Genomic DNA, 16,167 nt, shown 5'->3' with positions numbered 1-16,167 from the left:
ACAGATGGAGGCAGAGCTCTGTGTCCTCACATCAAATCATCCAACTCAGACACACACAGACTAACACGACCCACATGTGGGCTGTTGCGATGCACAGAGAATCACCCATAGGAAGGGTCATTTGGTCACAAGCTGATATTTTGTAGCAGCATACCCTGTCACTTTCGGCGTTTTCTTATGGCAAGAAACTATTTGAAATAAGCTTTTTTTTTGTGCCTTTGCCGATCAAACACTTGGCACAACTAACTGAAAATGCAAAAATCCTTCCTGAGAATGAAAAGAGAGTGGCCAATGTAAAGGAATTTTTGTTTTTAAACAAGATGCTGTGGCTGAAAGATGCTGATTACCACAAATAAATTAGATAGCTTATCTTTGAATTACATGCCTAGTGCAGCCCTCCTATTGAAGATTAATTGCCTCTCACAAGGTACTGCGAAAAGTTCATTTTCATCAATTGATTTCCCTTAATTCTTCAGTTCCCACAGAAATGCATGAAATCGGTAACAAGCTCTTCATAATCACACTTTGTGCATCATTAACTCCATAGGCAATTACTCATCACACGTATTGGTTGTGACACTTGTGGAAGCATGTTATTTTTGCACCATTAGGTCATGACAGAATAATTATTAGAAATGAATGGTTATTACAAGTTGAACATTCATGATGTCCATAGTTTCCTCGGAGATCTGCAGGGATAGAGCTTGTTTCTGGCATTATCATTAGCTTATCTTTATATTAATTTTATATCAGGCAGATGAACTCATTATCTCCCAAAATAATCATGTACATTTACAATCTTGTATGTGTACAGTCTGTACTGTACAAGCACACTGTTAAACCTAACTTTTACAGTTAGAGGTACTTTTTTCTTCCAGCGAGTGTACTACTGAAGTATCAAAGATTCTCAACATGGTCAAAATGATTTTACTGTGACTCTTAATATCTGCACATATGTGGAAACATGTTTGAAACTAGTGGTACAATTGTCTGATGTAATACCTCTCTCCAAAGCTATCATCGCCTTACCAGTGTGTATTGTTGCCTCGTTTTTGGGGTCATTTCAGTTTCCATCAGAGACATGAACTCTGCCTTGAATCCAAAAAAAGTGGGCCAGTAAAATACGGGTAAAAAAAATATAATAATTTTGGGTCACTAATATGGTTTATTGGCCATAGATTTTTGCATATATAGTGAATATAGTGATACTGTTATGTGAGATGTGGCTGCAAAACTATCAGTAGGTCACACCTGCGAGAGAAAAAACAGTAAACTGTCTGCACAAGAAGTCAGTGCAGCTGCAGACCAAGACTGTATCATCAAACTGTACCAGTTTTCCAACACCATCACATACTCATTACACCCTCAGGCAAACTCCTGAAGTACATTAATAGGGTAAATCACAGGATTCATCATGCGTAATGATACCATTATGGAATAATGTTCATCAACTAATGTGTACTTGCTGGGGATCTATTTATGTCTTTATCCATTTGCTGACTGCTACAACTCCCCACATCTCAGTCCTTTATTAGCCGATGCGACATGTAAGCTACAAGGAGATCTCACTATATAAGCAGAATCTAAAATAAGACGAGCAGTAAGGCCTGATGAAGTTTCATGTCTTTGCTCTGCCATTCCAGCACTTAGTCCACCTTCTCTGCTGCTTCTGGGCTCAAATCAATGGAAAGAAAACAAAAACACCTTCTTTTCCACTGAACATTTTTATTGCGTTTTATTATTGGCGTATGCTTGTGTGTATGTGTGTTTTTTTGAAAATTGAGATTGATATGTTTAATAACGTTCTGAGAAGCGCAGCAGGTGATATTGGATGTGCGACTAGAGTGACTTTCAAAGATTATGGGCTGAGAGTCAAATATAGTTTTTTTTATTTTAATGAAAGTAAGTATATTACAATGAAGATGATTATGTGCCATGCTGGGAGGTTCAGCATAACTAGGATCACCAAAGTAAAGAGCCACAGTCAGCAGTTGTCACTGTGTCTTTTAGTCTTGCAAGAAGGGATACAGTCAACAAAGAGCTCAGGCACTCAGTGAGGAGCCCGACTTCCTCAATGCACAGTGACAAATATATGCACCTCATGAAGACAGACTCTGATGCTGCTGCTATGCAGAAATTCAATTACATCTTTGCAGTTAAAACACAACTCATATACAAGGTAAAGACCCAGGCAAGACATAAAGAGGTCATGTAGGCAAGATACTAGACAGGTAGCGTGTTTTTGAAATGCTTTTACATACCTGCACTTCTCCCTGCATCTTGCATACCAATTAAAAGTTAAGCATATGATTTAAGGGGTAGAGTTGCCTTTCTGCATGCACAGAAATACATATACTTAAGACCAGATGACAAAACGTGTCATTTCTCCTACAGGACCCTCTGTGCAGGCTTAAACACAAACACACTTCATCCCATCACTGACCATGCCATACATTTGATATTTTGATATCAGTTAACTGTCAGTTACAGGACAGGTTTTGAAGAGTAAAACAGAGTCAACTGATCAAGCTTGAAAGCTGGGATAACTGACAAAGACACTATCTTTGCAAGGGGGGGGGGGGCAAGAAATAAACAACAAAAAACGAATCAGAGTACCAAGGCTTCTTCAGCCTCTAAGGCTATAAGTTTATGTCTCAAGCAGTAATCAATACTTCATATCCAATAATGACAGATTTGTTTCTTCTTGGATGAACTTTTCCTAAATTTAAGTACTACAAATTACCTGTGCCTGCTTTATGACACTGCAAATTAAGTTAATCCCTTTGAGTAATATAATCTGTCACTGTTTATGTTTAGTTTCCGTGTCTGACACCTAATTAACAGACTTGAAATCAGTTATTTTATGCCATGTACCACAGGGAAGGAGAATTGAAAACCTTTAGGAACAGCTTTGTGGGAAATGTTTCATTACAAGGGTTTATATTACAGCCCAGAAACACAAGTTTATTTTACAGGTATATCATAATCCATCCACGTTAGTGTCATCATAACAACCTGCAATATGGGCAAGTTTAGAATAAGTCATTTTAGAATTGTAATGAGCTATTCAAATATCTCTCCTCTGGATCTAGCAAAGCTGAATAATAACATTCAAATCTGCCTCTAATCCAATTCCAAAATACTGCATGCCTCTGATTAAAGAATATCTGTCCCCAGGTCAGTAAACATCTATGTTTTATATTGAATTATATCATATAATGTTTGGACAGGAAATATGCTTGGGGCGTTTACAACACCTCTGTCTGCTAAAGTGTGTGCTGAAAGTAAAGGATGACTTTATCTACTTTTTCCCTTTACATCTCTAGGCTCTCCTGACTCATCGCCCACACTTCCATGCACAACAATAAGTAGCCTGGCTTCCCCTCTGGGCTCTAATTGGGAAGCTTGATGGCAGTGGGTTTAGCCAATAATAGGGTCCTGCAATTTTGGTAGCAGAAGTCATCCTGGAAAGACCTGTCAGGATTCATAGGAGAGCCCAGTTGTGTGCACCCCACTTTGCAGCCACAGAAGAAAACCTTGCATTTTAATAGTGCAACTCTAAGCATTTCAGTAATTCAAGGTGGCGTCATTAGGGGTTTATTTATTCACCTGAGGCATCTTCCAGGAGGGAGATGATGTCAGCTAGATCAGCTGTGGCAGCTCACATTCTGCACCTCCTGCAGGGCTGGAGAAGGGAAATTAGAGAGAAATGGGCAAACATGACAATCAGAGCATTGTTAATGAATTAGCATGGAAAAAAAGACAACAAGCTGTGTAGGTAGGTGTTGTGGGAGAGGTTATAATGTTCTGCAGTTGAACAGGGTAGCACAGTCACAACTCTGCAAAGATCCATTTAAAAAATAAAGGTTTAAGGGAAAATATAGAGATCTCAGAGATACGTGTGTTTTTTGAACTTATATATCCTCACACATTTTCCAACATTTTTTTCTCTCTCAGATGTAGCTTTTTCTATTTCTCTTCTTATTCATCTACATACGGTGCAAATGTAAACTCAGGTCAGTGGAGAATGAAACTTAAAAATTATTTTTTAACAGTGCTTTTTTAGGAAACAACATTATATATATATATATATATATATATATATATGTGTGTGTGTATATATATGTAATATAATATAATTTAACTTGATATTTGTAAGCAAGGTGTAAAAACAATTTATTTATTCATTTATTTATATATATATATATATATATATATATATATATATATATATATATATATATATATATATATAATTTTTGTTATTTGTTTGTTTGTAAGCAAGGTGTAAAAACAATTGCAAAGATCTTTGGCAGATGCGTGGAGTCAGCTTGTCATATGTCATCTTAAAGCAGCTGAATTATATGGTCGTCTGCTAGTGATCAGGTTAGAAAGTGGGGTGAAAATATGCATTTGAAGCGACCTGCCAAGCTTTGTTAAAAGTTTATTTTTATATTTACTGATGTCTTCCACTGAAGGACTCATGTTTACGGAACTGGCTTTTGCACATATACTGCAGAAAGTGTCCATGACATAATTAAAATCAAATCCAGAACCTTAAATCCATTCTCTGCTATTATCTCCACTACAAGATCAACACTGTGTCTTTGCTGCTGTCCAGACACAATTTCGTGCTTTTCATGTCACTTATATGTAAACACTTTTTCAAAAATTTGAGTAATATTTACAATAGAAGTTTAGAAATTTCAATAGAAGCTGTTTTTTTTTCTCAACAAGCCCAGCTCTATAGGACACCCACTTATCAAAGAGTAACTGACCTTATTTTGGATGTTTTTTTTTTTTTTTTTCTTACAATGAAGAATAACACATGAAATCATATTTTCTATTAAATTTATTTAAAGTCAGACTATAACTTATTTTTCCTGCTCAAAATACATTTGAAAGCAACATGAAGAGCTCAGATAGCTTGATGGGGTTTTACTATTTTTAACTTACTATAGATTGTGAAGATGTGAAACAGAAGCATGTGTAGGTCTTTGGTGAATAGCATACTCTTAAATTATTCACGTACACCCTAGGTCTATTGACAATAAAAGTTTTCCATGTTGCATTGTTGAAGGTTTGACTGCTACATATTGATCTTCTATTCTCTTCAACCAAACCTAGTGTCAGTCTGCATTATTTGGTAAAGCAACCGTACTGCAGTAGCTTTACGCAGAAAAACAGAGGGCTCTTCATCTAAACCTTTCATAGGTCTCAGCCCCTGCCAGAAGGAGATAGGATCAGTAGACAACCCCAACATTTTCAATTTTGTGCTATCAGACACTGAGGAGATGTGTCAACACTGGGGTCCTACAGCAAGTAAACACAGGAGTCTGACAAGCAATAACCTCGATTCCACATCACCTCCGGTCCTCTCCCACTGAAGGTCCTTCACGTTCATCTAATTTAGATCCACATCTGTTGATCAAAAGTGACCTCTATCCCTCAGAAAACAGCAAAATTCAGAGCTAAGAATGTTTTCGTGGGCACTCCCTGGTGTCATTGTGGGTAATGGATGTAAGATATTCGGTCAGTACAGACTGAGGTGGAACCGTCTCTGAGTCAACACTTTGTTTCTTTGAGCCTCAGAGGTTTCAATTATGTGTGGAGTCTTTTAATTATTGAAATACAGAATGATCCCCTATTCTGTATTTGACTGTAAAACCTTTTGACTACAGTTATAATAACTAAGTACATTAGCTTTTTATATGTTAAATGTTTGTTATAAATAATAAATTTGTAGTTTTATTTCAACAGAAGGTCTAATAATGACTATTTTGATGATTTTCTTTAACCTCATTGCACTGTACATGACAAAATAAAGCAAGATGTTATTAAATGTAGTTTATCAGTGAATGTAATGCTGTTTTTATTCGTGACTCACAATAGAGTGAGCATGTGCATGGTAGGGGAGTCAGTGAAAGTGCAGAGTTCAATGACAAAGGAGACCATGTGACTGAAAATTGTTGGTGGTCCTAAAGAGGAACTCTGGAAATTGTTGAATCAACTTTTCCTTTGTTGTTTTTTAGCAGGCATCAGGCGGTATCAGAGAATAGAATAGTTGGACCCAGATGACTGAGAATCCATTACTGTATAGCACAGTCCACTGCAGAAAAGCTCCCTGTGAGATGCAAATCTCGCAGATTAAAATAGTAGCTCATAAGCCTGTATGTGTGTACGGCTGTGCACATGCCCCTGCATGTGTGTTCAATGAAATGTGTTTAAATGCCTTTGTGGGTGGTAGCATGTGTGTGCCTCAGTGTTTTCAGCAGCCTAAATTCAGAAGCTTTTAACATCAAAGCTCCAAGAGGATTTAAGTGCCTTAAAACTTGCCAATTATGATTGTAAGTGATGTCCAGCAGGGACTGCTGATGAGCTGCCCTCAATAGAAAAAAAATCTTCTTTTTTCCCCTCAAACACAACCCTTCCAAGCTTATCTGGATTTAAAATACACAACGTCCAAGAGGCCTTAAGTGTTTTTTGGTTTTAGATATGTGTATAATTTCTTTTGGCGAGCAATACTTTAAGATCTGATTTAGAAACTGAATGACTGCTTTAGACAAAGCCTATCGGATTAAGTTCCTCATCAACTTAGTCAAGAATCTCCATTTATGTAATTCTGATTATTAAACCAAAGTGTTTCACCACATTCAATTGTTATATATAACCACAATATTGAACTTGAGCCTTGAGCAGGATGTAGTTGGCTAATTACCATATTGTCAAGTGTATGTTAATGAAGCCGTGTTTCGACTTGTGTTTTTTTTTTATTTTCATTGACAAATATGTTGACACCGACTTAAAATATGCCTTAAATAAAGAAATACTCAAAAACACTTACTTCAAATGCATATTTTCCATCACAGCTTACCATTAGCATGATATGCAGTAAAATTATTTGGCTAATTATTGCTCATGCCTTTTAATGTTGAACTTGTTCTTAGCGTTTGTTATGCTGATTTATGTTGCTGTTGTCATTTCATGTTTTTGTTGTATAGTGGAGAAGCACTTAATTGGGGTGGGATGGCTCAGGGGGTAGAGTGGTCATCTTGTAGCTTAAGGGTTGCCGGTTCGATCCTCGGCCTTTTGAGCTCATGTCGAGTGTCATTGAGCAAGAAACCAAACCCCAAATTGCTCCTGAAAAGCGCAAAATAAATACAGACAATTATGTTTTGTATCTGTATGATGACATTCATTCATTCATTCATTATTTTATTTTTCTATGTAACACAGCACCTTGTCGTGGCATTTGGGTATCCACATTTCTTGGGTTATTTTTCATCAGGTTTGGGTATTGTCTCTAGTTTTCTACAGCCTATTTCGATTAGATTTCTATTAAATTCGATTCGATATTGATTCATTTACAGCTTATTGTGTAACACCTATTTTTCTTGAATATTAAAGATATTCTCAGATAACATTTTTTTATATAAAATTCTGAGTACATTTACTTGATCTAAATCAGTTATCTGCAAGTAATCAGATTACAGTAATAATCTGATCTCACACATCTACATGGATTTTTGAAATACCATAACAATACAGTGTTTCCCCAGACACAGAGCTAGAAATGCTGTGATAAAACAAAAAAACAAAACAAAACAAACAAAACCCTCAGGACAGAAAAAAAGTGAAACTTTTTAAATGTCCTAATGAAACCGTTTCATTCAGTGGAGTCACTCTATATATTCTCAAAGTTCAGATATTAGATAACATGTTAATATTAATAAAACCTACAAAGAAAATTGGATCCATTAAAAGCCATAAGACAACTCAGAAAATCCTTGAATGATTGTAGATTCAGCTTGTTCAGCTGTGTGCGTTTCCATGACAACTGTGACTCTATCGACGTAACACCAGAGCAGGACAAATACCCCATCTGCTCCTCACTGGAGCAACATGCTTCCATCTTCACCTGCCTGAGACAATTTTAAAAAACTCATATTTTCATATGATTTTCAGCTGGTTGACTTGTTTTTTCGACACGTGCACTCTGTCCTCAGACGGAAACCTGTGTGAGCGCACGTGTCTGTGGCTGTGTCCAAATGTGCACCCTACTCCCTACATAGTGCCCTATATAGGGGTCACACCATTTTGTCCGAATGTCCAGAGAGACAAAAGTAGGGCACTCAAAATTACCCACAATGCATCTTGAAAAGTAGTGAGCATCGATGGTCACTAGACGGGTCAATATAGACCACAATGCATTGCGGGCAGAAGCTCAACATGGTGCAAGGAGGTGAAAAAATTGAGCTGCGCGAAATTACCTATAAGCAAACAATGAATAAAATCCAACATAAGAAATAAAAATATTTACACACAACTTTGGATTGGATTTGGAATGACATCTTGACGCGGGTTGTGGTTGCCGTGGTGACGGCAGTAGTCACGTGGTTTGTGGCGAGGAAAAAATAGGCAGCTTCGTGTCTGAATCGCCAAGAGAATGAGTACATTATGTAGTGTGCTATGTAGTGCAGCTCTATGTAGTTAACGAGGGGTTAGGGAGTAAGGTGGACATTCGGACACAGCCTGTGTGTGGACACAGAGAGCAGATGCAACTATGACATGCTGTCATGTAAATCAGATAAATAGCATCAGACTGTTTACTGTTTGATAAAAGGACAAAGTGGAAACCTGTTACACAGTTAGCTGTAAATGAATCGATATTGAATTGATTTAGATTTAATTGAAATCTAATCGAAGTAGGCTGTTGTGAATTGAATTTAATCGATTCAGGAAATGAGGGAGGATACCCAGCCATAGTGTGCAACATACACCATAAATCCCCCATGAATTTCCATGTTTGAGAGTTTTTTTAAAGCTACGCAGCCCCATAACAGAGATGTTTCTAAATAGAAACCTGAGTTGTAGTTGATGCAGTGAGATAGTAAGACAAAAACATGGTGAGAACATATGATCCACTGGAAATGATAAATAAATATATTATCATATAGAACACAACATTTTCCAGGTTGTTGGACTTAAAATAAGCCGCAGTCTCACTGTCTTTCTCTTTTTTGTAATGGCGGCTTTACACTCACCCAGATGCACTCTTAGGTACTAAAATTTGTCAGCAATTTATTACCTGTTATCCCCCATATTTTACACTTTCCCATCATCTCACTATAGCCTCTGTTGCTAACAAGAGTTCTGTGTTGACGATCAAAGCAGGAAAGAGAAAACCATGAAACAGAAACATAGATGCCAGCATCCTACATGAGATGTGAAATTTGCTGACTAAATTAACTAACTTGCAGTATACTATGAAAGATAATCATGGGAGCAGGGGAGAATACTTAATTAAGTCTTTTTTAGCCTGTAAGCTGAACAAAGATGTTTCACTCAGGTGAAAAAAAAGAGTTATTTGTTTTTTGTGGATTAAAAGCAGATAATTTGTTTAGTTCGTGTTAAAACAGAGCAGAAACCCTTTGAGGTGGGCTGATATGCATGTGATGCCCTAATCTGTAATCATCTTTGATCAAGGCACATTTTCAGCTGCTTAACTCACACAAACTGTACACAGTCTCATGTTACTTCAGTCATGAAAATGTCATCTGAGCAGCCCGGTGTGTGATTAGCAAGGAAAAGCAAGTTCCCCTTAAGAGAATACTGAGCAAGATGGCTTTGTGTGTAAATTCTACATTAGTAAAATTATTGGACGTTCGACTGTTGAACGTTTTTCTTGACTCATAGCTGAAACTTTGTTCATTTGTCACCATTGAAGTATCTGATAGCTTCCTTTTTTCTAATGAAATCATGCATGCAGAAGACATTGATGCATGAATAACAAGTTTCAATTTGAAATCATAATCTAGTTTCTGTGTTTTCTCTCATGTTGTTTTTGTAGTTCCTCCCAAGATATACGACATTTCCTCTGACATCACGGTAAACGAGGGCAACAATGTGTCCCTCATCTGCACAGCCAGTGGGAAACCTGAGCCAACCATTTCCTGGAGACACATAACCCCATTAGGTGAGTTCACTTAGCCTCTCACATATGCTAATGAATGAATGGATGCATGGGTAGATGAACAGAGAGGAAATGAGGAAGCATAGACAGGATCAGTAAGTGACTGTGTGAGAAGGAGGATGTACTGGGGTACTTCTAGTTATGTTGCAGTGGATGGAAAGGGAGAGGGTGCAGTAAGAGACACAAGGGACGGGATAAATTTACAAAAGAAACGTTGCAGTACAATACAGTTAAAATAAAATTAAACTTCTAAAGGTTTTTATATTCAAAATATAGCATTCTCCTTATATACGTACATAGTTATTATTACTTATTCTTACATATAGAGGCCTTTTGCCTGTTTTGATCAGTGCTGGAAATTTGCAGTTCTTGTCACTCAAATTTGCTTAGGCGGATGGTAAACCACCATTTGGGTGCATTCCAAATTATATCTGTATTGTTATTAACACTGGAAACACACACCTAATTAATTTCTTAAAATCCTGAATCCTTCCTTTGAAAACTCATTCCAAAGCATTTAAGTGTTACCGCAAAGCCCCCACCCAGTCACTTCTAGTCCTCCCTCATTTTCATATTAATGGATTAGAGCACACAGTGCTTATCTGATAGCTGTGAGGATGACTGCATTTATCTTATAGCTGTCAAATCCCCCTCTCTGGCGCGCTTGCCCCGATTGCGTTAGGGGAGTTTTCAGAAGATGATCAAAAGAGCCATCCTCAGAGTCCAAGTGGCAGTCACTCATTCTACTTTGAAGTGTCCACACTTTGAAGTATGCCAGGGAAGGAAATGATATGCTGGTCAAATGAAAGGGCTTGCAACTAAATGTAATCACAGACTGTCTCCCAGCATATCAGAAAAGAAGCTATTTGCCATGAGATCTTTGAGCCAGCTGTTGTAAGGGTGATTTGTCCAAAAGACGTGGTACAACTGAAAGGTTGTAAAAGGCTGATTACCTATCGATGGAATCCCATTAACTCTCTTGGATATGCAGAGCAGTCTGCCTCAACCAGCATGCAGGAAGCTTCAATATGCAGTCACTGCATATGGAAATATTTATTCAATTGTGAGTTATCCATCAAAAAATAGCAGGTCTTTTTTTAACTTGCACAGGCTGCATAACTGGGACTATAATTGTTAATGGATTCTTTCACGAGGTCTATAAATATTTTAATTACTTGCAGGGTGTAAATATAATCATAACTACAGCTTTGTGAGGTGACATAAAATCAGACAGATTAGGAGTTTATGGATGGAAACAATTTGCTTTTGCACATATTGATAAAGGAAAAACCATCACTAAATCTGTGTTGTGGGTTGGTTTTTGTAACCAATTTTGTTGTCAAAGTTGGAAAACTCTGTTCCCCCAATGTGATTGGATTTCCAGTGAGAACAGTGTTGTTGAAGTTGTATACACAGTTTGTACCACACTCACAAGCTTAAAACAACTTTTATTCTGTAAACCTTCTTTTCATTTATTTAGTCTTCAGAAATAGTTTTCCACTCCTGAAAGACACTCCCAAGCTCTTCTTTGGATGTTTCTGCCTTTTGTTCTGTTCTCAGTCAAGATGATCCCACATTGATTCAGCGATGTTGAAGTTTTTGGTTAGGATGCATCAATTAAACCTGCTGCCTCTGATCTTTAGCCCAGTATGCCGTCCAGTCATTTGGCAGGCTTTTCTCCATTTCCCTTCTTTCAGAATGGAAACAAATCCTCAGCCAGCAGGGTATGGATCAGCTGAAGTTCCAGATGCATCTCACAGGTCTTGTGTCAGAGCTTCCCTGGATTGTTTTTTTTATTCTTTAAGAACCTCACATTTAGTTACTGTTAATCTGCTGTAGATCATTTTAGAGGCCTGACACTTTTGCCCACCTCATGTCCAGTTTTTCTCAGAATTTTTAAGGACACACTGCACACTGTGCTGAGATATGCCATGTTTTCAATTAATAGCTCTTTTAAAATCACTGTTTGTGCAACACTAACAATGTGAATTTATTATTATATAATACTATATAGACAAGAGACAGGGTACACCTTGGCCAGGTCGTTTATTTTTTATTTATTTATTTTTATTTTCTTTTGCTGATTCCTATGTTATGCGTTGACACATCTTTTTTCTTTTCTTAAGTTAGGATATTTTTCATTGGCTAATGCTTAAAAACAAAATAAACACATTCCTGTGAACATGAACAGGTACAAGGACTAAACTGATAATGAGTGAAAACGAAACCAATGCCCAAATAAAAAAAATTTAAGAGCTTTAAAAAGCCTGGAGAACTGTTGCTCAAAATTACTTGAAAAAATGACAAAAAGGTCCGACTGATTGGAAGCAAAATGTAAAGAAATGAGCAGTTCGTGGCTCATGTTTTATTTATTTATTTTGCACATTTCTGTATTCAGACGTAGATGCAAAATATCAATTTAACCTTGTAGTCATCCTTCTCTAAAGATTGAGTGTAAATATTTTTATTTTGCTTAGAAGATTGTTTGGTGGTGAAGTTTATCCTCTTGTGGCTGAAGTTTTTTTTATAAAAACAAACTGAGTAAGACTGAGTTATACTCATCGTTTCAGTGTTGCAAAAATAACATGAAAAGAAGAGCAGCTGTTTTACATATGAAGGAAAGAATTAAAAAAACATATAAATATCCCTTCTAAAGTTTTCTGTCACCTGTGGCACAGCAACTCACCGTGCTTGGCAGTTCTTTACATAAACACTTTTTTACCCCCTAAATTTTGCTCTTTTTTATTCCGCTGATATTGTGGCTTTCTTCGGCATGAGGTCAAGTAGGTGCAATGCCTGTAAAGCAACAAACATGTCTACCTGACAATTTTTTTTTTTTTTACCCCTTTCTCTTCAATACCCAGCCATTTTGAAATGGTGTTTTTTTCTGTTTTGTTTTGCACCGTAGATAGCTCTGCTGCAGCAGTCAGTGAAGTTTGACAGAATGATAAATTGCTCTGACTGACTGTCAAGTTCCTATTCCCACTCCAACTGTTTTGTGTTTGCATTTTCCCCTCTTTCTCCTTCCTGCCAACCAGCAAACTGCCAGCTAATAATAAAATGTGTGCATCCAGTGAAGTGTGACCATAAACTGTTTATTGAGACAATAATGTGGCTTAGTATGCGTGCATAAAAAAAAGTGGATACATGTTCTTCAATTACAGCGAAGCAAACTGAAATACTTAAAAATCTGGACATTTTGGACACAGAAAAAGGAAGGGTGCATAATCTTACCAGCATATGTCTGGACTTTGATGGTATAAGAAGACATGTGTGTAATGGTTTAATTAGCCATGTAAATTTTGTGCTTGACAGGGAAGTCCTCTGGAGTTTGGGATAATTGCTGCATAATAAGGGTGCTTATGACTTGAAAGCCTATTAATGTACTCCTATAAACTTTTAAAATCTGGATGTGCAAAATGAACTTATGTATTCTTCTTATCAACCACTGCAGGTGCCTTTAAACAAGGATGAGACCCCTTAAATGTTTGAGTTATCAGTTAGAAAATAAAAAAAAAATTAATTCATATCGTTGCAAGCACTTCTTTGCTTACAGTTGCTCCCCCAGTTCCCAATGTCATTAAAACATGGTCTAAAGCATCTTGTGCGGTTAAATAAAACACGTACTTGAATGGGAAACACCATTAGCTGATGTACATTAGAATAATCCCAGAAGCCACTCTGTCACTGTTAATTTAGCTCTTCACATCCTCACTTACTTTACTGCTAAAGTTAGAGTTGCATGGGTGACGAGCCAGCCTTTAAGGGTAGCGTCTACATATAGAGTACAGGGCTACGATTCCTCACCGCTCCATCATAGGTCAAAGGAAGGGGGGGTGAAATAGCCTTTAGCATGGTCTATTTCAATCTGGTTCAGTTGTGTGGATGGCAGGGGAAATTGCTTTGATAAGCTTTTTCCATTGAGATTTGAATCCATGGGATGGAGGTGTGACCTTTGAAAAGGCTGACTAGAATACAAGAGTACATATTTTTTTTTTCCTTTTTTTATGTGATAGGACTCAGCTGAGACTTTTTTTTCCCTATTTTTTCTCTTTTCAAGCAGTTGCTGTACATTTATCATTACTATATACATTTTGTTGTGCCTTTTTCTTTGAGAAATATCATTCCCAAACATCCCCTACACCAGTGCTTCTCAACCTTTTTTGAGCCACTGCCGCCTTATCTAATATATATATATATGCTGCTGGTCTTAGCACTACATTAATATCTTTTGGTGAGATCTTTTTTTTCTTCTTCTTCTTCTTCATTTCTGGTTGTTTACATTATAAATGAACATGACCTCCATCAGACTCCAGTGTGAACAGTCTACAGCCCTGAAATGACCCACATGCACAGAGGAAGACATGACGTCACACATGTGGACGTTACAGATGTCAGCTTGTGTGTACCAGTTTTGAAGTTGTGGAGTCAGAGCCGACAATGTTCTGATATAATATCGTTTTGTCCATTGTTTAAATTTTGTCCTGCCTCCTCTGGTGCAGGTTGTGATGTCTGTCTCACTTCAGTGTCGTTATAGTCGGATGAAATGTGATATAATCACACAGACTTAGGTTACTGGAAACATTGGATATGGATCTGATTTAGGACGACACAAAGCAGACTGGGCCTGATTTGTAAATATCAGACTTGTGCCTTTCAGACAAAAAAAGAGATATAGGTAACATATGGAATAGTAACGTTTGTCTGCAGTGTGAAAGTAGATAAACCGTCTTCCCAGAATAACAAATGTTAATTATTCTGAGGTATATCATAAAACTCCTGCAGTGAAACTACAAAGATGTGGTGTTAAATGAATAACAATATGAAAGTCAGATTGGGCCTTATTTACAAACAGCATCACCAGCATCCAATAAAAATCTGGGATGCTGCTACACATGAATCACACTAAGTTTGTCTGAACTCTGATGGTTCTCTGATAGTTTTTTCTACACGCAGATGAGTTTATTTCAGCCGTAGTAAACCTGACACCTGCTAAAAGATCAAATTTTTAAATTTTCCATAGTATGAGTCTACATTAATTACTATCTGACTGTAAGCCAGGACAGGATCAACCTTCGCGTGATTCATTTTGTCCAGTCATGAAGCACAGGTGAACATCTTTTGCTCAGACTGGAGCTGGGAGCTGGGACTGCTGCTGTGCAAGGGCTGAGCCTCTTGTAAGTCCTTTTGAATGGGGGTGAAGTTTACTCTTCACTGAGAAGAGTAAGCGATGCATGCTTTCACATCAGTCTCCAATAACACCAGAAAAAGTAGCGGATTTGTCACTTGTTCCTTTTTGAAAAAAGAGTTGCTAGAGGGGACTAAAAACTGCTAAATACACTGTAAACAATGGGTCCACCAGGTAGCTGTTGTAGGAGGGTAGGCTGCCCCAGTCCCGGCGCCAGGACACAGTAACCAGTCAGGCAATTGATTTCTGTGGGTAGGCTGCATTTTGAAGGGTTAGGGTTTTTTTTAAGTTATTACACGATTTGGTGATTATATACACACACAGAGTAAAGTTACTAACACACACACAACTAGCAAATATCTTGAGTTTTCTCAATGCTGAATAAGCACATACAGGAACTAATTCTACTTACGAAAATTTTGTATAATTATAAAAAATATAACTGAAAATTATATTTTTTTGCATTTTTTTATATAAATTAATATAAAGAGGCTGGATAGGATGGCCTGACTTGCGAATGGGTGGGCCTTTGCCACTGGGGCGCCGTAGCGCCGGGTCTGGGCTGCCCACTGCAATACCTGTTGAAAAAGGGTTGGCTGATTATTTCTGTGAACACAGCAGAGCTAAAGTGGCCTTAAAGTATTAATACCCATGCTTATTAATATCTAACTGGATACTAAATTTTAGAATCAATTAATATCTGAGAATCTTTTACAACACTAATGCTACTCAGAGCTATAACATCCTCCTACTGTTGTCACAGAGTCAGAAAATTTCTTTAAGTTGTCAACCCTTGAAAATGTGTTTCTCAGCCTACAAAGTGTCTGGCTAAATATGTTGCAAAAATAGTGACAGTGAGGTAATTCCAAGGTTCACAGAGGTGGAAGCACATCCAGTCAGACATGACTTAAGGCTCCTTTGGCCAGGTTGCACTGTCTGGATTTTAGCAACCTCAGACTGACAGTCAGGGAGCAACAGAAGGGTAATGTATCAAGGCAGACTAACA

At 37.4% G+C, this 16,167-nt stretch overlaps 1 protein-coding gene across 3 annotated transcripts in view; it reads left to right on the top strand.

Moving 5' to 3' along the window:
- The window catches only part of negr1 (neuronal growth regulator 1), a 152,566-nt gene that overhangs the window by 61,001 nt on the left and 75,398 nt on the right, over positions 1 to 16,167 (top strand). For all 3 annotated transcript variants that reach the window (XM_042006625.1, XM_042006624.1, XM_042006626.1), the window contains exon 3: positions 9,851 to 9,976. In XM_042006625.1, coding sequence (XP_041862559.1) covers positions 9,851 to 9,976 — 126 coding nt within the window. The remainder of the gene's footprint in view (positions 1 to 9,850; positions 9,977 to 16,167) is intronic.

This window comes from Melanotaenia boesemani, chromosome 14, assembly GCF_017639745.1.
Source record: "Melanotaenia boesemani isolate fMelBoe1 chromosome 14, fMelBoe1.pri, whole genome shotgun sequence".
NCBI lineage: Eukaryota > Metazoa > Chordata > Actinopteri > Atheriniformes > Melanotaeniidae > Melanotaenia > Melanotaenia boesemani.
The sequence above is the reverse complement of the archived record's forward strand: the minus strand, read 5'-3'. Positions and strand labels throughout refer to the sequence as shown.